The sequence below is a fragment of the Phlebotomus papatasi genome, chromosome 2 (genome assembly GCF_024763615.1).
Source record: "Phlebotomus papatasi isolate M1 chromosome 2, Ppap_2.1, whole genome shotgun sequence".
NCBI lineage: Eukaryota > Metazoa > Arthropoda > Insecta > Diptera > Psychodidae > Phlebotomus > Phlebotomus papatasi.
Genome location: NC_077223.1, coordinates 34464253 through 34487165, shown reverse-complemented (window position 1 = coordinate 34487165; position 22913 = coordinate 34464253). Strand labels below are relative to the sequence as shown.

At 32.2% G+C, this 22913-nt stretch overlaps 2 protein-coding genes and 1 long non-coding RNA gene across 3 annotated transcripts; 1 reads left to right on the top strand and 2 right to left on the bottom strand.

Moving 5' to 3' along the window:
* Nucleotides 1–2991: 2991 nt before the first annotated feature.
* LOC129801134 (general odorant-binding protein 56a-like) lies at nt 2992–5275 on the bottom strand. Its single transcript, XM_055845899.1, has 2 exons — nt 5131–5275; nt 2992–3422 (listed from the first exon to the last, which is right to left on the bottom strand). The coding sequence occupies exons 1-2, from the start codon at nt 5179–5181 to the stop codon at nt 3072–3074; spliced, it is 402 nt and encodes a 133-aa protein (XP_055701874.1). The 5' UTR covers nt 5182–5275; the 3' UTR covers nt 2992–3071.
* A 436-nt stretch (nt 5276–5711) lies between these two features.
* LOC129801135 (uncharacterized) lies at nt 5712–13463 on the bottom strand. The gene is made up of 3 exons (XR_008751665.1): nt 12988–13463; nt 9241–9329; nt 5712–6504 (listed from the first exon to the last, which is right to left on the bottom strand). It is a non-coding gene; the product is annotated as an uncharacterized LOC129801135 (long non-coding RNA).
* Nucleotides 13464–17094: 3631 nt separating this feature from the next.
* Nucleotides 17095–22684, top strand: LOC129802012 (leucine-rich repeat-containing protein 4B). Its single transcript, XM_055847545.1, has 2 exons — nt 17095–18043; nt 21779–22684. The coding sequence occupies exons 1-2, from the start codon at nt 17453–17455 to the stop codon at nt 22601–22603; spliced, it is 1416 nt and encodes a 471-aa protein (XP_055703520.1). The 5' UTR covers nt 17095–17452; the 3' UTR covers nt 22604–22684.
* Nucleotides 22685–22913: the final 229 nt, after the last annotated feature.

Here is a 22913-nt window from a genome sequence, read left to right as displayed (position 1 = left end):
CACTGTGACATGGGATCCCCAACATGGGATATACGGCATTGCAACATGATTTAGTTGTAACATTACGATAGATTAATAATAATCATTTTCAATCAAAAATGAAATCAAATCAGTAAATCATAACAATTTACAAACAATAATAAAAGTAATTTTCATTAAATATGAGAGCATGCTAATGCCCAACGCACAATAACTTTTGTTTAATAGTCATTTTATTTACATTTTACACTTACGATAGGGGAAAGTGGCCTGCCTTTAAATGCGGCAGCCTTGGAATGCTTCAATTTTTCTCTTATTTCCCAAAGCTAAAATTCCATTTTGTTAATCGAAGTTAATAAGATATAGATAATAGTATTAACTATAGTTCACAAAATAGAATTTTTACATTGAGAAATAAGAGAAAAATTATAACATTCAAAGGCTGCCCCATTCAAAGGCAGACCACTTTCCCCTACACTTTTTACTTTTATACAGTGGTGGCCAAAACAATAGAATCATTTTGCAAAACTTATATTTTTTTAACTTTTGTATTTTTTCCCAATTTCTTGATATAATTCTGCAGTTGAAATCTTCAAATAATTAGAATTGTAGAATAAGGGTTGTTTTAGCCGCTAAAGATCTCTATTTTACACAGAATACGTCAATAGTGAAATTCAGTTCGGCCAGAAAAACTGGAAAACTGTCATTTATGGTTTCTAAATATGACTAATTTAAACTTATTTGATTTATTGATCACATTCTTCAATTTAAATAAAAGTGGTCCTATTGTATTGTTCAAACCAAATTTCAGTATTGATGTATTCTGTGAAAAATAGAGACCTCTAGTGGCTAAAACAACACTTATTTGACGTAAAGTAATTATTTGAACATTTCTATGTCAAAATTATTTCAATGAATTGGAATAAACAAAAATGATCATAGTAAAATAGTGGTCTTTACGGAGCTGATTCTATTATTATGGCCGCCACTGTATATAGAACTTTCCAGAAAGTTCCCTTCGAAGCCAATTTTGCCATTCTACGTATACCAACAGCATCTGCAACTAAAGTTAGAGGAATTTAGAATATGTTTATTGTTTTTAAATTGATTTTAAATCTTACCTTCTCTTTCGATATCTTTGTTTTTGAGAATTTCATTAAACCATGTCATAATTTCAAGTCGTGTCTGGCAGTGTTCAACATTATATTGCATTTTAAATATTATTATATTGATTATTTCTTGCATTAATTCATCGTTATTGAATTTGTACCTGTCCATTTTTTTTATTTTCAATTTTCTTTTCTCTGTTATGATTTGTAATTGGTTCTTGAGAATGTAGTTCGTCATTTTCAATGAATTTCACTTCTCAATTTGTATTCTATTCATTTCTTAAAATTATTATCCATGTGTATCATAAAATCAGCTTTAAATACTTTATTAAAAAAGCAATGTTCTTATGATATTGTAACTAAGGCATGTCATAAGTGCAGAATGTTAGAAGACAAACGTGCGAGTGAGGAAAGGTGCACCGTACGACAACACCCTAAAATTTATCAATCTTTGTTTTGAAATATATAGTTTCCCCATGCATAAATGCTACTTCAATGGCTAACACTATAATAAATCATGTAAATTCGGTAGGACTTTAGATTTATTATGCGACAATAGCACAGGTATAAATTCAAAAGCAAATTTTGCTCATTGGAAATTAATGGTCAATATTCTTCGACGTTATAGACTGTTTCTGTTTATCTAATATCTTTGAGCATGAATCGAATGTTCCTCCTCATTGCTCGTAGAATAAATCATGAGTTACACTCTAGGCACTTGAAATAAATATACCATGGAGAGAAAATAAAAAAAAATCAATGCAAAATGCTCTACATTGTGGCATAAAGAAAATTTACAAGTTAGAAATTTATTTATAATAAATTTCATAAACATATTCCTAGGAATAAAAGCTTTATAACGATACTAAAGTTACTTCGAAAGGTAAGTGTTTTCTAGAGTATGTGCGAAGCCTTAAAACTTTTGCCTACAGGTTCCTCTAATTTAATTAATAATCTGATCAGTTGTAAAGTCACTTTTATGATTTTTTCGTTTAATCCGCTATGATTTCCTTTTCGAATTTCGAAGTAGTAACAGTGCAATCATCTTTTTGCCGTAGGGAATACTAAACCTATAAAATTATTTAATATCCTATCATATTATTTTCCCCTAGATAATCCCCTACCTCCTTTAAATATTATACAAATTTTCAAAACTATTTTACAAAAAATAATTTTTTAAACATAATCTACGTTTTGTACACAAAAACTACAAGTTTGTCCTTTAGCTGAGATCAACTGAGATTTAAGATCACTGTAGGGTCACTGAGAAAAAAACGGGGGTGCGATTAACTTTTTTTCCTCAGAACTTTAACACTTTTTAGGTCTAAAAATATATCAACATTTTTTAATGTTAATTTCACACCTTTTTAAGGGTAAAATTAACATGAAAAAGGGTAATTTTAACCCCTAATACACCTGAAAAGGGTAATATTTACACCGATTTTGGATCAATACTGTAGGGTAAAATTAACATTTCCGGAATGTTATTTTAACTTTTTCGGATTTCTCTCAGTGGTGGAGTGGGTCTACACTTATAGATATTCTTTTACACTTATGAAAAATCTTAAGTTTTAAGCAGATTTCGAAAAATCAAAAAAAATGTTAATTGCATCATAAACTAATAATTTTATAACTTTTCGAAATTTGTTTTACGTAAGAATTTAAGATTTTTGCACGCTATCCAAACGTGCATAAACGTCCATAAGTATAGACTCCACCCTACTACGTGTGAACAGATAACAGTATTTCTAATTTTGTTTTCCAAATATTATCTTCTAGGTTAACATTTCAGTCAGTCGGTAATTAATATTTTCTAAAAGAGAATAAGGTGTGATTATCTTACTTTGCTCGATATAATATCTCTACTATTCAACATGAAGGAATTTCAATAAAAGAGAAAATGTATCAATCAATGAACTTTTTTATTGAAAACAGTAACATTTTCGCTCTTCAATCGCCGTAAAGTTAGGTAGGTGGTGGGTTTTACAAAAGCTCAGCTCGAGCTTCGTAGGAGCACTTGTAGATTTTGTAGGCTGTCTCGCACTTTCCAGCACCTTTCTCACCTTTGCATTTGTTGACCACCTGCTCGACTTTGCTGCGATCAGTATCACCCTGAGACAGCTTTTCAATGGCAACTTTCTCCTGGAAAGCACCATCGCCATTCATGAAGCCGACCTTTTTGAAGAAGCAGTCTACGAAGCATTGAGTCTTTTCATCGGAATTCGAAAAGTCACCCTTCCTGATATTGGCCACCTTATCGGCAGAAACACCAATTTCTTGACTGCATGCTTGCATATGTTCCTGGGCCTTCTTCTTCTGCTCCTCAGTGATGGCCTGGCAATAATCACAAATGAGAAAATAATAAATTATTTTTAAAACTAAGATCCATAATGACAACACAATTCTTATAGAAAAATCATCTGTTTCAGGCAAAATAATCTTCTGTACTGGGCATAAATCCCCAAGATATGTAATTAAGACTAATAACTTCACGATGGTTTAGTTCACTAAGTATAATAAATATAGAAATTGTTAAATTATTGTTCCTTCTACGGTATTAATAAAATCTAGGTGACAGAAAAGTTTTCTAGGTTTTTTCTAGAATTATCACGTATGGCAGAGTATGGAATAGTTACACGCATTAAACTTTCGGAAAAACACCGTTTTAAATAAATAATTATTTATATAATATAATTATTATTTATATAATAAATAAATAAATAAATATAAGATTTGTGCTGTATATTTTCAAATATCCAGTTATGGATCGTTCCATCGTATTTCCATCTCTTTTGTCATAAATTTTTTTGGCAAGATAAATTAACACAAGAGTTAAGCAGTATCATACAGTAGTGTGGAGGAGCTCAAGAATTCTATCAGTTGCTTTTTATTGGTCTTAGTTATGTCTAAAAGACTTTTCTACCACAAAGAAAAAGATATCAAGTCCATATTATTAAAATAATTCTCATTTATCTGATTTTTTCACTTTTATTTAAAAAATCGGCATCATCCCTTTTTGAATTTCGCTCAAAAATCACCCAAAAAATTGATATTTTGACTGGCATGCACGCACGAATGCAAATGCACGTGGGTCACTACCATAAAAAGTATTGTTGGATAGGCCAATATTATCCAAAAAAATATTAGAACGATCCGACTTACGGACCACCTACACCATTCACTTATAGGTCCGTCCCTATTTGAATTTCGCTCCCTATAAATACGAGGAATTCCAATCGCAATTTAATTTGCTTTAAAAAATCAATTAGAATTAGTATATTACGGTAATCAATATTTTATCAGAAACTTTACAAATAAGTTTAGGGATAACAAAGATTTTTGAAAGTTAAATAAAGAAAAATAAAGCATAACAAAAATGTTGATAAAATTAATCAATGATTACGATTTTGGCTTCTTATCGAATTCAAAATTGATCAAAGTTTTAGTCCATATGGACATGAAAAATGCCAGTATATTAATTTTATTTAGTAATTAGCTGAGGTTTTCAAATAGAATATTTAAATTATAATTGATTTGATTTGAAATTAATTGCATTCTCACAGAAATATCACAATTAATCTGTTAATTAACAATGAAACACTCAATATCCACTATCGACCATTTATTCGGTTATCAAGCAAGTCTCGTTAATTTTCTAATTGAAAGACTACACGAAATCTAAATCTCAATCTTATATACAATAGATGATACAATATCATAGTTCTCTTAATTTGAATTAAAAATATTTCTAAACAGATAGTTCATAATTGAACCCGATTTTAGATAGTTATCGCAGTTGCAATTTTAATATTCAACAGGTCTTTATATTAATATTAGCAATTAATCAATCAAATTTTATCATTTTCAAATATTCAGAAAAATATATAAAATAGCACATTACAACTTTTAATTTTCTATAGATAAATTTCCTTGATGTTAAATAAAATATCTAATAATAAATATTTCTGACAGACTTCAAAAAAATTTAAGTTACTAAAAGCTCTGAAGAAATAGTAACAATCAGTTAGAATGATATACTTACTGTGGCAATTGTGACGAAGGCAAAGAGGAAAAATGCTGATGTGAATTTCATTTTGAGAGGTTTTATCTGGTACAAGCACAGGTAATTCGAGGAACTTTAAGATTAGCACTTGTATTAGCAATCACTGAAATACTGACACTGCTCACTGGAAAATTTACCTGCGTTATTTATACCCAGTCCAGGTGTGAGAGTTATTCTCTAGCTAGAGATTTCCCCCTTCAATCTCTGAACTTTAGAATTTTACCTCCCACCATTATTCTAAATTTTCTGCAACCATCAAATGCTACTGACATCATTAAAATCACGCATTAAACTTTTTTTTCCTGGCATAAATGATTACAAAAATGTATATTGGGCAAAAAAAGACCTCAACAATAAGCACTTCCATTTCTATTATTTTTTTTTCTTGAATTTGTGTTCTAAAGCCTCTTAGTCATGATTATTAGAATTATTGCATAACAAAATTGAATTTTGAGAACTGACTATCGTATTGAGCAAAAAATCCCCGAAGCAAAGTTCAATCAATTTCAAATGTACCTAATCATCTTAAATATTTACATAACATAATTGTTATTTTATTTTATTTTATATTAATTAACCTAAAGATAAGCCCTCAAAACTATATATTGAGAATTTTGTAATATTCTCATGGGAAACGTAAATAATTGAATCAGCTTTTAGAGAAAAATCTGCGTAAATGCAATTAAATGCAAAAGAGGTATTTTCAATAATTGCAAATAACCATAATTAAGTAATAAAAGTTCTCTTGAACTACTAATTCTAATTTTAGACACACAATAATTCTCTCAAAATCTCTTTCTCTGCAGAGATTTAACCATGGTTAGAGGTTGCAGAGCGACTTTAATGCAATTAATCATTGAGTCTCACTCGTTTACCATGTACAATATCATACGATTTGACGAGGATAACAATCAATGTGAAAAAGACACAGAAATAATCAATGAAATCAGCACAAAGTGACAAAATGAAGTGCAGAAAAATGTAAGAGCATAAAGAAAATTTATAATTAGATGTGAGATACATTTAATTAAATTAACTTCTGTGAATAGAAATATCAATAGAGGCTTTTAATTTGCATGGTTTTGTGACCAACAATGAAAAGAATCTGTTTTACTACCCCTTTTTAACTTAAAATATCTTAAATTTTGTATTTAATTTAAAGAAGAAACCAATAATACATTTTAAAAGGGCAACTGCTGTATGATACAAGTGTTCCAAGTTCGAATCTACTTTAAGTTGTCAGATATTCAATTTATTTTCATCTCATTTTCGTCTTTTTTACCCTTTTTCCATACATCCATCGCCGTCTTAGTGTTGATTTCAGCCTCTAGGTCCAAAACGATGGAAATGTCCCTCCACAATGAAATAGATAGTTTTATTTTTATGTTTTGTTAGTTTATGATGTTTCAAGGAATTAGTTGTTAGTATTTTAATTCAGCAAAAAAATTCACTGGAAAATTTTCACTTAGGGGGAAGTGGGGCATCTTTGAAATATGGCTTTTATCCCCTATTTTTAAATGAAACTGAACCTTACCATGATATGATCTACACCCACAAACCAAATATTAAACTAAATTAAATCATAATAACGCTCAATTCCATTAAGAATAGAAGTAAAAGTTATACTCCAAAAATGCCCCAATTCGTACCCTATTTTCCCTTATGGTAGTCACCGAAGACTTGAAGATAATACATTTTACCATTTAGCTTCTCATTCTTGAACAAGACGAAAAAACGATCAATCATCAAAATAATAATATAAATAATATGTACACTGAGAGAAATCCGAAAAAGTTAAAATAACATTCCGGAAATGTTAATTTTACCCTGCAATATTGACCCGAAATCGGTGTAAATATTATGCTTTTTAGTATAAGGGGTTAAAATTACCATTTTCATGTTAATTTTACCCTTAAAAAGTTGTAAAATTAACATTAAAAAATGTTGATATATTTTTAAACCCAAAAAGTGTTAAAGTTATAATGAAAGAAAGTTAATCGCACACCCGTTTTTTTCTCAGTGTATGAATATTTAAAATGATTGAAGGATTCTGTTTTTGAGTTGGATAAATTTAAATTGTCTGCCCCTTGCAATAAACCTTCTTAAGCAAGAAAAACTTGAGTTGTGTCTACTTATCTCTCATGTTTAATCTTCAAAGACTTTCATCAAAATGGGACACCTAATGGTCAATTGTCATCAAAAACAGTACCTCATAATAAACTCATCATTCGTTTTACCTCATTTTTAACCACACTTAACCCCTAAGAGAAAAATCACGCTAAATGTGAAGATATTCTACGAGAATTAACAATATTAACTAAACACGGTCAATGCCAAATGCTCATTATATGCACATTTTTTTCTCTTTTCCTCACAATTCAAGTTCATCGTCTCACAGGGTTTGAAACTAATATGATTGCAAAGTAATCCAGTTGTGTGCATATAGCGATTACCATCTAAACTCATCAATTTAAAAATACTTGAACTTGGTTTATTTGTATCACAGTTGAAATTCTCGACATTCCGCCACTGCCTAACTGCCTAACTTTTCACTTCCGATTGCAAACATATCTCATCTCCTCACATGGCTTATAATGTGCTGCAACCATTGGAATTAATAAAGCTCATTTAGGACTTTATTTATAATTAATGATCAATTATGAAAAGGCAATTATTCACACGGAGAATCTGAAATGACATCAATTGCTGGGAAATAGTTCCTATCACTTTTATCAGCAATTCAATAGGAAGAAAAAAAAGTTAATGGAAAAGTTTTTTTTCGAGAGAAGGGAGAGAGGAATTGAAAATGTGAAGGAAAGATTCCACTAAAATTATAATTGTTTTGCCTCTGATTTTTTCTTGCAAGTCCAAGTTTTGTGTAACTTGGATATAATTGGGAAGTTTAAATTGTATTCTCCATTCCGAATAGAAAATTAAAATTCACGGAAAATGCTCGAAGTTCTAAGAAATGATGCACTGTTGCGAATATTATAAAATTAATTACTTTTTTTCTGAAAGCTTAAACTTATTTTATGAAAAATACATATGAATTTTAATATTACTTCATATGAGTCATATAGTTTGTCAACTCAAAAACCTCAAATAAATTTTACCACAACAAAAAAAATCAAGGTTTTAAGTTCGAAAACATTGCTAATAAAAGCCACGAATTTGTTTAAAATGAGTTAAATTGTTCTTTTATCAATTTTGATCTAACTTTATAGAGTGAAGCATCAAACAGTCGCTAGTATGAAGTTGAATAATATAGTAATTCTAATAAATTTTGCTACTCGAACTCTGCCGAGAAAATGGTTGATATAGTCCGTCAATATTGATATTTCGATTCCTTTTAACCACTAAGCCTGCTTTTAGACTAGGGTATTTTAAAAATGCACCCCACTGTGCTATGCACCGACGAGTCTTGGAAAATCTCCCCTTTTGTGGTTTGTGTCTGAATAAAATCTCCCAGTTAGATGTTACAATACTCCCATTTGTGTCTCGACTAAAATAGAAAGTCTAACAGACTTTCTATTTTATTCCGAAACGTTTCGAACTTGCTTTGAGGTACGTGGTATTGGCAATAATTTAATAGAAGTCAAAGGGTTACCAGGTAAATATTATTGGTTCACTGAGAAAAAAAAACAGGGTGCGATTAACTTTTTTTCCTCATAACTTTAACACTTTTCAGATGTAAAAATATATCAACATTTTTTAATGTTAATTTTACACTTTTTAAGGGTAAAATCAACATGAAAAAGGGTACATTTAACCCATAATACACCTAAAAAGGGTAATATTTACACCGATTTCGGATCAATACTGCAGGGTAAAATTAACATTTCCGGAATGTTATTTTAACTTTTTCGGTTTTCTCTCAGTGTTGATGAAAAATAAATTAAAAAAGATATTGCATCAAACTCGTCTCACCGCAGGGTTTTATAACATGTTGCCAGGAATTTAAGGAAACATCGTCAGTTGCTTTACAATCCGAAAACGTTTTGCTAATGAAGTTGCTTTACAATAGCTAACGTTTAGTTTTCTTTTATATAAATTCATGATAGCTAGACTTTCTGAAAACCTTCATCTTACCTTAGTACTCCTTGTGGTCTCTCGATAGCAATATTTCATTTTTTTGGAGATTTTACTCAACAGATCTTCTCCTCATGTATGCTGTGGCACTGTTATTAAAAAAATAGAGACACAATCTATTAAAATGAAAATTAAATTCACTAAACAATTTCACTGTAACACTAGGCATTCTTTAAAGATATCCTTGATGAAAGGTGTGAAAACTCTTCAAAAATCTGCACGGACAGCTCTTTATATTAATAACAAAAAAACAGCTGATTGAGCTTTCGAAGAGTTATTTTTGTGCGCCAGAAAATAGGCAATTTCCACTGAGAAAGCTCAGTGCGATATTTTGTGCACCAGAAGGTAGGCAATTGTCACTGAGTGAGAGAAAGCTCAGTGCGATATTTTGTGCGCCTGCGAATATGCAAAATGACACGGCGAGAAATCTCAGTGAGATATTTTTATTTCGAAAGAACAGTTTCGAATCAAAACTCCCCCCTATAAATGCCGCTAAAGGATCATTTTTTGGTACAATTTTGGAAATCTGAAATTTCAAGTTTTTGTCAACTCCGCGTCTCCAGCTCTAGAGGCCAAACGATTAGAGATAGCTACTTGGAACCTTCGGAGAGCCCTGCTCTGTAGGTCAATCCAAGGACGATGAACATCTTTTTAACTTTCCACCATCCCTTTCCTTTGCCTCTAAAACTTTTTTCATGACATTGTATTAGAGGTTGCATGGACAAATATTCAAAATTTATTTAATTTAAAAGTTTATGAAATCCTTAAACTTGTGAATTATGCTATTCCCATCATTTGTACCTCTTAACGTGTCTTTATTTTCTAAACTCAAAAAAATCTAGGAAAATTCAATTCATCAGGAGCTGTAGATAGAGCCTGAAGTACTTCTCAGATTTAGATAATTTTATGTTTCTCAGTTTCTTATTCACTTCCAAACTCAAATAATAACAATTGTCACATTGATTCCATATGAAATAAATTTTAAGAGAAGTGAAGTGCTCTTTTTGAAAATTGCTTCTTGGGGAATTTTTCCAGATGATTTCCTCAATCCAATTGGAGAATTGAATAATCTTGAAATATTGAGCATTTAACGAATTCACTTGGATAACGTTAATATTCCTCATACCAATACGTAAGGATCAAATAATATGTTTTTGTGGCAATGTGGAGGATAAACCTAATAAAAATGACCGAAAAAAGAGATTTTTCTGCACAAATTCCCCAATAAATTCATAGAATTTCGTCTAATTCAGCCAATAAAATACTTCACACTCGAGTTAGTTATACACCCAGAACTTCCAAAGAGATTCACATTTCAGCGATTCTATTGAACTTCCTGATAGAATTGGTTAAATTTTGAATGAATCAATTCTCATTTGACATGAAATTGCAATTTTCTCTCTTTGCAAGAACAAAACACTGTTCAACTTAAATTTAATGAAATTGAATTTTTTAATGCTCACGTTTTTCGGGATTTTAATACACAAAATTTCTAGAGATTATCAATCTTATTAAACTTTGGGTAAACTCAGGCAAAAAAGCCATTCCAATAGTTGGTTTTAATAAATGTTGAAATCAGAAATAATTAATCTGAGTATTTTCACTTCATTCATTATTTAATATTGTAATTAAATTAAAATTTTAATTCCGCTTTGTTAACTAATCCGTAATTCAAAAATATAATGAAAAATTTGGTATAATTAATTTTTTATCAATACTGTCAATAAAGATGTAAATTGGTTTTAAATTGATGCACATATAGCAAGTGATGAGACTCTATGTGACACAATGTATCGATGGAATATAATTTAATTACAGTATTTATATAATTAATGACCATCAACAAATTACCACTATAGAGTTACAAATTTAAACATTATGGCTGGTAGAAAATAAATTAACAATTCTAATAAGCAATATTGGGGATATTGATACTCACTAATTTATGCACGTTCTCAATAATCTTTTTCCCATTCTACATCATTCAATACTATTTATGTCACTTTTAATAACTATTAAACACTCGCCAGAACTTTACAATTTTAATTGCAAAGGCACGTGTATTGCTGAGAGAGTACTTTTCATACAGTTTCTCATTCCCCCAGACAATAATTAAATTATTTTTACATCTTTATAATACTTATGATACAAGCTAAAATAATACTATGTAAATGATAAGTTTATATTAGCTTATTGTATGTTGAATTCTAAATATGGACCAATGCAAAATATCTGCAGAATTAATATAAGGCTGAAATTGAGATATGTAAATAATACATAACTATGCACTCAAATTTGCAAATAAATGCAGTTTTTGTATTAAAATACTGACTTTAAATCAGATAACAAAATAGAATACACGTTAGTATTTATTCGCTAAAATTATGCCAAAAAATCATTTAAATCATTGAAATCAAGGTCAAATTAAAATTATTTAAAATATTCGAAACGAAAACGCATAAAGGCAAAACATTAAATATGTAGACGTCACTTAAACTTATTTAAACGCTACGTTATCATAATAACTAAAATTTTACTATATATAAATATGTGTTTCCTCTTTCATTTTATTTATTTACTCTTTATTTTATCTAGTTTATAACAAGTTTATCTGCGTTACAAGAGGCAAAAAATAATCAAAATAAATTTTTAGATAAATAGAAAAGACATTTTCTTCATCTTCAACTTATAAAATGCAATACGAAAGAGGAAACAAGACGAGTATAAATTGAAGCTCTCAATGACCACCGTCACCTTAGCGCTGATGACCAACCTCAGGAGTAATGCGATAGAAGGCTTCTTGACACGATTTTATACTAAATAAGTATACAAAAGTTGCATTGTTTTACAAACTTTTCTTTTTACAAAAATCATGCCAAGATATAAAAAAAAGTAGAAAGCGTTCCATATGTATTACGAAATACTCGAACTCGTAACTTATGCCCTAAACAGACGACTAATGATTTATGCCGAAAAACGGCTTAGTGAGAAACTAATGAGAATGTAGTCTCATTATTTTGATTATAATTGCATTAAGCCGTCTCTCGGCTTAAGTCGTAGGTCTGTCCAGCACATTAGATACTATACCCCAAATGTACTGTCGGATCAGTTATTATTTACCAGTTCATAACGGTTTTGAGCGATTTATAAATCTCTCAGAAATCGCCCAAAATGGGTTACATAAAATCCAATTTAATTCTACAAAAATATGACTTATCGGTTTATGACCGATTCATTACCTGGTCATAGCCAATTAGAACCCACACATGACCCAATTTGGTTAAGAAATACATTCTAGAGCTTTTTTAATCGCAAAAAACAAGGTTTTTTAGGGATAGAGGAAAATGAAGATAATGTTAACGGCCATTGTTAACTTATTTGAAGGTTCCGAGTTATCTCTATCCAAGTCGTTATCTTTAACCGTTTGAATTCTAGGTTTGATAAATGATGTGAAATAACGTAGACAAAGAGACATATTTGAAATTTAAAAAAAATCATAAAAAATAATTTTGAAAAAAACTGTTAAACGTATTAGACACGCTTTTAATTGTATTTATGTGTGAGAAGATTCAGTTTAAAATTCGTAGTCATTATAGAAACCCTATAACTTGCTTTATTATAGAACTCCGAAATTTTAATTTAAGGAAATTTTATTAGAATTAACTTTAACTCTTATTGCAAAAACTATGTTTTATAGCGAAAATCTATTAAATTGACCCGGACATTAATTAGACCAAAAAAGCTTACAATACAGTGCCAGTGGGTACATCCTCAACCTCTATTTGAGATCTTTGGGACTTGAGCCTCTTTTCCTGCGGAGCTGTAGTATGTGAGACCGCTACCAATCCAGAATTCTCCTCGACGATTCCCCCTAAGGGGCAACAAGCCTCCCACGTAGGCGACGATACATCCTACAAGGTGCTGATCACGTTGGGGCCCATCATCGACGAGGGAAAATCTCCACATCATTCATGAAAATCCATTGTCCTGACGGTTGATGTCTTCAGTGCGGGGTTTCGAATGCGGGAGGATAAATGGGTAGCCTCCCATTGATGCTGGAGGCTCTCGTTAGAGCCTTTAAGTCCTTCGCCTTGCTGGAGTGCCCAAAGTTAGGGCTCCCAAGGCACAATTCTCCCTTCCCTGCTGGCACAATACTTCACAGAACAAATGTACACTTATGGGACTAATCACAAAGTGATGGGAAGGGAAAAAGATCGGGAGCTGGACAGCACAGAACTGGCACACACATCGACAATCCAACGGGATCCTTCCCGAATAATTAGAGTGGGAATATATCTTGCCTCCAGAGTTGAAATGAGGCAGATAAAAGATAAAGTGACCGTAATAACCCTCTGTTTAGGCTTCTAAAATTGAATATCTTCTTCACGATTACTCACTGTAAGACGAATGACTACCAAAGAACATTGATATGACCAAGGCAATAAGTCAAGCCTACAAAATTTACGCCGTCTTAAAGATAAGGTTTTGCCACTTGGGTTGCATTTTGTTTTTTTTTTTTTTAACTATACTAGAGTATTTATATCATCAGTTTGGTGAACTTAAACTCTTTGTCTTAGCGTCCATCTAGCTATTACCAGAGTAATAAGTCCAACACTTGGAAATAAGGACTTAAAGTCTTCAATAGATTTGTCCATGTCACCCCTTACATTCAGTCAAAATTCAAGACCAAGGAATACTATATGACTTCAACACTGTCAAAAAATTCAGGTTAATACTATAAATCACAATTTTATCACGAAGGTACAAAAATTGCCTCAGAAAAATATTAATAATTTAAGAACACAGGAGGTGTGTTTTATTTGTTCATTTTAAATATTAGGGGGAAGTGGGGCAACTTTGAAAGCGGGGCACCTTTGAAATTAGTATTTTTCACTTATGTTTAAGTGGAACTGAGACAGATCAATCTGTTCATGCAGTTAAATTATATCACGATAAGGCTCAATTTTATTCAAAAATAGGTGAGAAATCCCAATTTCAAAGGTGCCTCACTTCCCCCTACAGTGTTTCTTAGAAGTGCACATGCTTTCAATATGTATTACTTACTATAAATTAGTATTTCCTATGAAGAAATACTGAAATTAATTTCATAAGTGTTTAAGGTTAATTTGTGTAAATTGAAGACACTCTTATTTTTAGCCTCGTGGTGGAAAGATTAGTCAATCCAAGGGATTGTCCAGGAGCACCGATTAAGCTCTAAAACCTATCTCTAAACACACGTGGAGGTTCCTTCTTTAATCCCATTTCACATATGAGAAAAAAATGTCTACAGATCTGCCCCAGGAAGTATGTGGATCTACCCCAGATATTTGGGGACAACTTAAAAATTCAAAACAAGACAATTTCTATTTTCCTGGAAATCTGTTTTATTTTGAATATCTTGATTAGTCTTTGTGCATAGGCTTTATCTATAAGCGTTGAAAGTTGGTCACACCGACAGGAAAGGCACTCTCCGCACACGGGTCCCGGTCAAAATCCCGAAATCTAAAATCCTGAAAGCCGAAATCCAGAATTCTTAAAAGTATCATAGCTACTCCCACGATTGCACCCGCGCTTGCTGGAGGCAAAGGGAAATTTTCTGTGTTTTGGGAAATTATTCTGCACATTATCTTCCCTATAATTTCATTCCTTTCAGGATTTTGAACAATTGGGATTTTGGCATTCGGGATTTTGGCTTTCGGGATTTTGGCTTCTGGGATTTTGGGTGCCTCCGCTGCACACAAATACTTACGAAGTTGAGCAGTTTCTTAAATGTTTGCCTTTCTAAATTCCATCCTACCTAAATATAAAACGTGAACTATATTAAACATTTTTTAAAAATATAATGGATTCTTAGAAAATAAGGTCAAATTCAACAATTAAAAATTGTATGAATCTACCCCAGTTTTTCTATTTTCCCGTACAAACATTCGTGCAATTTAAATAACCGATAAATTTATTACTATGAGTTTTGAACTTCTGTTAATAAAAGCTAGTGAGTTTAAACCAAAATATAAGACAGTTCGATTATAATAGGGAAGGGTGGGATAATTCAGTCATCCAGACCTTTTCTTAAATTAATTTTCCAAACTTTTATGGTTTATATTTGGCTAAATAAGTCCGCATAATTTCTCTTGGACATGTATTGTACAATAACTATTTGAAATTACTGTAGGGGGAAGTGGGGCACTTTTGAAAGTGAGGCACCTTTGAAATTGGAATTTTTCACCTATTTTTAAATAAAATTGAGCCTTATCGTGATATAATTTATAGCTGTTTATTTATGATATGGCTCAGTTCTAGTTAAACATGGGAGAAAAAATCCAATTTCATAGGTGCCCCACTACCCCCTATGACTCCAATAGTGTTAACGTGCTTAACTCTCATATTACAAAAATTTTCCAAATTATTAATCATTATTAATTGAGATACTCAGAGCAAGAGTGGACCGTATTATTAGGGAAATGCATACAAAGGAGACCACTCTTGCTCTGAGCATCTCAATTAATCATTGTAGATTATAGTTCACTTAAATTACGTAATTTTCCTCTATTTTATAAGGAAATACGTTTATCGAGCCAATTTCTAAAAGGTAATTTTGTGACTATTCTCAAAAATGTTGTGGCAAATAGTACCAGACATTGGGTATTATCATAATTTGATTCGCAGCATAACAGGCTTCCGTAAATTTGAAAAAACACCTAGAAGACATATTTTCATAGATAATTTATTCATCTACACCTTTGTAAAACAACGTTTTCTCTGCGAGAAAAGTGAGAAAACGAGAAAAGCGCTTTTCAATCAATGCAAACAATTTTGATCAATGCAAACAACAAACGGCGAAACATGATAATGACGTTTCTTTTCACCGTGAGACATCAGAAATTGCTTCGCTTTTTTGTTACTTTTTGCTCTATACCTTCTGTTACTTTTTACCCCAAGTGGCCATTTTTAATAAAAGGATTCCTGGAGAAAAGAACTTTTGTGAAATTCTAAAATAGATAGCGGATTCGTATTCAAAAAATCCAAATTATTTAGGAAATATTCGCCAGTGCATCAATTTTGGAAAATAAGTAGGTAATAATTGTTATCTTCTGCAAGAAAAATATTTCAAAAATAGGGCTAAAAATTTCGATATTTTTTATTTTCTAAATTCCTTCTTCGAATTCTAAGAAACTTACGACATTGAAGAAGGTCTATGGAGGCTAAAAAAAAATTGAGCCGCTATCTTTTTTACCTTGGAAGATATTGAATTTTGAATTTTTCGATTTGTGACTTTTTGCCCCAGTCTCCCATACAGTAAGTTTATCAATCCTTGACCCCTTGTAGCTTTAGGTAATTCAGGCAAATCGCACGGTAGACAAAAACTTGTTGGAGTAATAAAAGTGTTGTATATTAATATAATTTGTGATTTTTCCTTCGCCATTGTTAACCATTATTTTCAGTCAAATTATCCTAACAGTGGTTAATTGTTGCAGCATTTATAAAAAACACAAAAATTGTTTTCAACAAATGTTAAGAACTAATATACTGATATGAACATGTTTTATTGAGGGTAGAGTACTATCATAAAAAATCACCAGGTGTAAAACATTTCACTGCATTAGGAATGTACATAGCAAATTCAAAATAAATTCGCATACCTCTGGCGGTGTTAAAATCTAAATTACGGCAAGAAAATGGTAAAGTTTATGGCCTCATTTCCTTGTGTCTGAAATATTGCTGGAAATTTTCAATTGCGTATAAGACACTTTTCCAGCCAAATATCTAATTCGGTATAAGCTTGTCCCACTCTTCCGTCATGTCTTGATAAGATAAGGCCAAAATTCGATAAGACCTATGAGCTTCTCCATTGTGGATTGGTTTGGAAAAATAGAAGACTCAGGCAAGTTGTGCAAGTTGCATCTCTCTCTCTCTGAGCACATCTGTTCAATTTTAATTTTCCGATATTTCTCTTGGCAACCGAAGGTGAACTAATCACCTAAATATGCCTCTTCCGGTCAGAAATTATATATAGATGATCAGTTGGTATATTGTGAATAATTCAATTGTAGACTGGGCAAAAGTGCAATTAAAAAGCTTTTATTATTTTCCGTCCGTGGAAAGTCCGTGAGTGATAAGCATAGGGAAAAGGTGATTGAGTGTGAGTGGCAGGTGAAGAAAGGACTTCCTGGGAAATTGTGTGGTGTTGAGACAATAGTCGAAAGGGAGGAAAATGTGGAAAATTGTTGTTCGTCTCGTTGTGACTTTGCAAGCAATTTGGGTGGCACAGTGTGCAGCAATTTCTGCCTTTTGTCCACCCGACAGGAACATCGTGCCCATTTCCGTGGACAATGACGACACCCCAGCCACCTTTTGTGATTGCCACATGGCACACTCGGCCCCCTGGGGCCTCCCCACAATCACCATCGATTGCCAGAGCAGGGAATTGCACAACGACGACCTGCCGCACGACCTCATACTCCCATTGGCCGCTGTGGAGATCACGCTGGCTTGGAACAATCTCACCAGCGCTCCCACATTAGCCACCAGCCAAGACCTCACCACCCTCCGCCTTGCCCACAATGCCATTGTCACCCTCGATGGTGCGCCCTTTGTCCACCTGGCTAACTTAAGACTTCTGGACCTCAGTTTTAATGACATCGCGACGGTGAGCGATGACGCCTTCGATGGCCTCGTACATCTTCATCACCTCGATCTCTCTCACAATCACCTCATAAGTTTACCCAGCAATGTCTTCGGAGGACTTCTGGTACTGCAGGAACTCATCCTCTCTGAGAATCCCCTTGCGGACTTTCTCTCGCAGGTGAGGCATAATATTTTGTCGAACAGTTTAATGCTTATCTTTCGCAAATACTTTCGAGGTGTGATAAGGAGTTCTTGTGTTGATGACAAATCAAGGGGACGGAAAAAATGAAATATACGATGGATTCAATCATTTTGCAACGGAAATCTGTCTCATTCATTTTCACCATAATTTTATTAATTTCCTTTTCCTATTAATGTTGTTTAATCGGATTATTTGAATACTGATGGAATACAAAATCTATAAAAATTTACAAAGAAATTAACTTACGCAGCACAAATTAAAAAAAAAAATTGGTTAAAATAGAATTCTGTAATAACTCTAAAATAAGGCGAAGCACTGTTTTAACCCTTACAGAACGATTGGGTTTTTTATTGTCAATAAGAAAGGAATGAGTTTTTTCTATAGGGGAGTATGGGACAGTTACCGAAGGGACACTCTCAATTTTTGTTTTTGATTTTTAAGGGGTTATTATGGAACGCGCAGATTAAATAACAGAAGATTTTTTTACATCTTTTAACTACTCAAACTCCACGAGAGAGTAGTTTCCACAATCCATTTTTTCAATTTCTTTTCAACATAATAAAAAAATATATTTAAGTCAAGCTCTTATGCATATAAAGATACAATATTTCAAGTATATCTTCTGAAATTTTCATATAAAAACTTCAAAAATTCAGCCAATTGGGACCTGATTTTTGGAGACGGTTTTTAAAAAAAAACTTACTTTTCGATGGATAAGATTTATTCAACTAAAATTTAAAAATATAAACTAAATATTTCCTATTAGTTGACGAATTGAACTCATACTTGAACGGTGGATTTTTTTGCTTTGATCACAATTTATTTTACAAGATGAAACGTGGTGTAAAATCCACTAAAAACTGCATTTGTATTGTATAAAATTCTTTCAAAAATTCAAATTTCATTTTAAAAAATATTCCGTTCAAGTACGAGTTTAACCAACAGGAAATATTTGTTTGTTTTCGGTAAATAAACTCTGAGAAATCGCAAAGTAAAGTTTCTATTTCTTAAAAAGTCTTCAAAAATCAGGCCCCAATGGCTGAATTTTCAAGATTTTTAAAAGCAAATTTAAGAAAATACAGTTTAAATGTTGTATTTTTATATTCTTGAGAAACTGGATTAGGGTAAAGTGATATAATTTGGAATTAGTGTTACAAGTTGGATAATTCGCCGGTACAAGTTGGAAATGGCTTTTTTCTTGATAAATACAGTACAAAATTTGGTTTTAAGCACAAGGAACTAAATTATGAAACTTAAGGATTAAAAATATACTAATAAATATGAAGTACTACATTTATCAAGACAAAAAGCCATGTCCAAATTATACCATTGTCCAACTTGTACCATTTTACCCTAACTCATTCGTCTCTTTTGGGACTCTGAGTACCCAAATCAGTATATGAATATATTCAATGAAAACAATGTTTTATTAATTATTCAGAACCGATAAAAATTCTATTCTTGTGGATTATTACAAACCATAGGGATATCCAAACATAAGATATTTTATGTAGGACCTCAATTAATTCCTGAGCTTAGATATTTTTGATTAAAATATGATGAAATTGGCTTGCAGCATATGTTGCGGTCCGGAGAGTTAAAATAAAGATTTATTATCTTGAAGAAATAGAGGAAATATAGGGGAGACTGGGGCAAAAAATCACAAAACGGATATTTTAATTTTTTTACAAGCTACCCGAGCGCCCCAGAAATTTATAATTCGCGTAGCTTAATAGGAAATTACCCGTTTTAGAACTTTGTTAAAGTAATTTTCCTCATCTTTGTAAGGAAATTTAGTAATAATTAGTAATAATAAGTTTAGTAATAATTTAGTATAGTGACCATTCTCAAAAATGCTGGGGCAAATAGTACCAGACATGGGGTATTATCACATTTTGATTCGCTTTATTATGGGCTTCCGTAAATTTAAAAAATACCCAGATGACATATTTTCATAGAAAATTTATTCCTCTCTCTATACCTTAATAAAACACCGTTTTCTCTATCTGAATGAGAAAAACTCTTTCCAAGCTAAAAAAAACACACAAGAGACTGCAAATCGTTTGACCAATGCAAACAGCAAGCAGCAAAACATGGCAATGCCGATTCTTTTCGCCGGGAGACATCAGAAATTGCATCGGCTTTTTGTTACTTTTTGGTCCATACCTTTTGTTACTTTTTACCCCAAGTGATCGTTTTTAATAAAAGGATATCTGGAGAAAAGAATCTCTGCAAAATTCTAAAATAGATAGGGTAAAAGTCCTAATTCAAAACCATTTCCAGACGTTTTAACTTCGACAGAAGATTCAACACATTAAGTTAATATTTTTTCTGAAGAGAATTACATAAATTTGCTCTTTGACTCTTCTAGAATAATATTGTTTAATGAAAATTCTTTAGATATAATTTAAAAACTTCTTAAATACAGGAAAAATATGCGAGTGTAAAATGCTTCTATTGGAAACATATTAATCCAAATGGAGACAAGGGAAAGTTTCTAATTGGAGACAAACAGTGTAAGTGAAACCGCGACAAAAGGCTTCCAAAACCTTGTTGAGTTGCGCTTGAGTGCAGGATTTGTTCTTATTCCTGGTCTTTTCTCCTTTCCCATCTAAAACAATATGAAAATCTCTCCAAAAAATCATATTTCCGGGGTTTCCTATTGAAGCATTTGCAGACTCTTCAGAAAAACCCTTTTTGTTCACGAAATAGGTAATTATTTCATTTGAAAACTTCACGTACCGTTAACAATAAAGATTAGCAATTTATTTAACTAAAATTAGCCAGAAATATGACATAAATGTTAAACAAAACGAATAAACAACAGTCACCTCATTGTGTTTTTCATTGGAAAACATGGTCGTTCGATGAAAAATTCGATGGTGTAAAGGTACACTTTTAAGTATTCTGAGAAATTAACAAATTAAAATTTGTGAATATGAATGGATTTTCGCTTTAATTGGAGCAAAATTAACTAAATAATAAAAGTGTGGTATAGAAAATATATAAATATAATAATTTAGTACTGTATTTACCATGAAAACAATGACGTTTCCATTTGGAGTAGCGAAAAATTTCCATTTGGAACAGGTTTTGAATTAGCTTAATTTACCCTAGAAGTTTCGTATTCAAAGAATCCAAATCTTTTAGGAAATATTCACCAGTGCATCAATTTTGAAAAAAAACAAGTAGGCAATAATTGATAACTTCCGAAAGGAGAATATTTCAAAAACAGGGCTAAAAATTCAATTTTTTTTTATTTTCTAAATTCCATGTTCGAATTCTAAGAAACTTGAGACATTGAAGAAGGTCTATGGAGGCTACCTATGAAAAAAATGAAACCACTATCGTTTTTATCTTAAAAGATATTGAATTTTGAAATTTTCGATTTGTGACTTTTTGTCCCAGTCTCCTATTTCCAGTCATTTTGACCTACGCAACCCTTTAACAAAGACGACAGGTTGTGTTTAAGCAATTCATCACCTTTAGGAACCAAACAATAAATGATATCAACCTCCAGGCCTTCGGTGATTCTTTGATATGATTTATTTATTAAGAAAACGTACAATTATTTATTCAAAATTTTTAATCTTCTGAATGATTTTTAAATATAATTAAAGATTTTTTTTTATAAATTTACATAATTCATCTTTAACAAATTAAAATTTAAAATAAACAATTTAAAGAAAATCTTTTCCTCACTCTTTTCAGGAAAATTTGTTCAGCTATACGGGCATTACTAAGGACCTCAAGACTCTCGAAGTGGCCAAGTGCAATTTGACCAAAATCCACCTAGACGAAGATTGGTCAATATCCAAACTTGTACTACGGTCTAATGCTTTCCAAGGCGTCCCAGATATTCCCGTTTCTGTGAATCATCTTGATTTTGGAGGGAATATTCTCAAACACATCGATTCTGATACCTTCCCGCCTTTGCCGGCCCTCGAAGAGTTGCTGCTGGATAACATTGTTCCTCTGAAGAGCATCCAACAAGACTCATTTCTCTCAGTGTCAAATAAATTGCGCAAAATCAGTCTCGAGGGCTGTCGCAACCTGACCATTCTGAATATTTTGGCTTTTGGCAATGGAACTAGAGAGGACAATCCATTAAGCCTGGAGGAGGTCAATTTGAGAGGATGCCGTTTGAGGAAGATCAACGAAATATTTCTGCAACGAGCAGAAAACCTTACAAAACTCCATTTGGCGGGGAATCCACTTATCTGTGATTGCAATGTGGAGTGGATTCACAGCCTGGAGGAAGAAACTGGAGCCCAGTGCAGTCTCCCTGTGATACTACGGGGGACAAAGGTGTCAGAACTGGACATGGATCAGTTCCATTGCGACACAGTACGCTCCTGGTTCTACACAATCCTTAATGGACTGATTGTATTTCTGCTACTATGTCTCTGTGGAGTGGCCATCTATTTCCTCGTTGTAAGATTAAGACCCTCAAGGCGTCATGTGGTTCAGAAACTAGCCCTCGGCAGCCCCTATGCCAGAGTCACAATTCAGCCCAATCGAGCTGAACATCTGTGATTCCTCTCTGCATTTTCACACAATTGTCTTGTCTTTTTTGTACGATAAGTGTCCAATAAACGAATTTAGTTTACACCAAAATTTACACGTTTCTATTAATCTCATAATGCTTCTTTTATCTTGGAATTCTCTCAAGGAAATCTAAATGAGTCTTCGATGAATCCGAATGGGAGAGTTTTGGCGCTAAAAACTGAGACACATTTAACCGATTTTTAGCGAAGACACTTAAAATTATGTTTTTCGAACAAATTAACCCTTCAAGTTATGGAATCGTTTTTATAATGAACCAGGATGAACCGGATGGACCTCT

What these genes read in the sequence shown, in the direction of transcription:
- LOC129801134 (XM_055845899.1), bottom strand. Translation starts at nt 5,181, where the DNA reads ATGAAATTCACATCAGCATTTTTCCTCTTTGCCTTCGTCACAATTGCC. An exon ending in CCTTCGTCACAATTGCCACA is followed by an intron (nt 3,423 to 5,130) that starts GTAAGTATATCA and finishes GATTATTGCCAG; the next exon opens with GCCATCACTGAGGAGCAGAA.
- LOC129802012 (XM_055847545.1), top strand. Translation starts at nt 17,453, where the DNA reads ATGTGGAAAATTGTTGTTCGTCTCGTTGTGACTTTGCAAGCAATTTGG. An exon ending in TTGCGGACTTTCTCTCGCAG is followed by an intron (nt 18,044 to 21,778) that starts GTGAGGCATAAT and finishes CACTCTTTTCAG; the next exon opens with GAAAATTTGTTCAGCTATAC.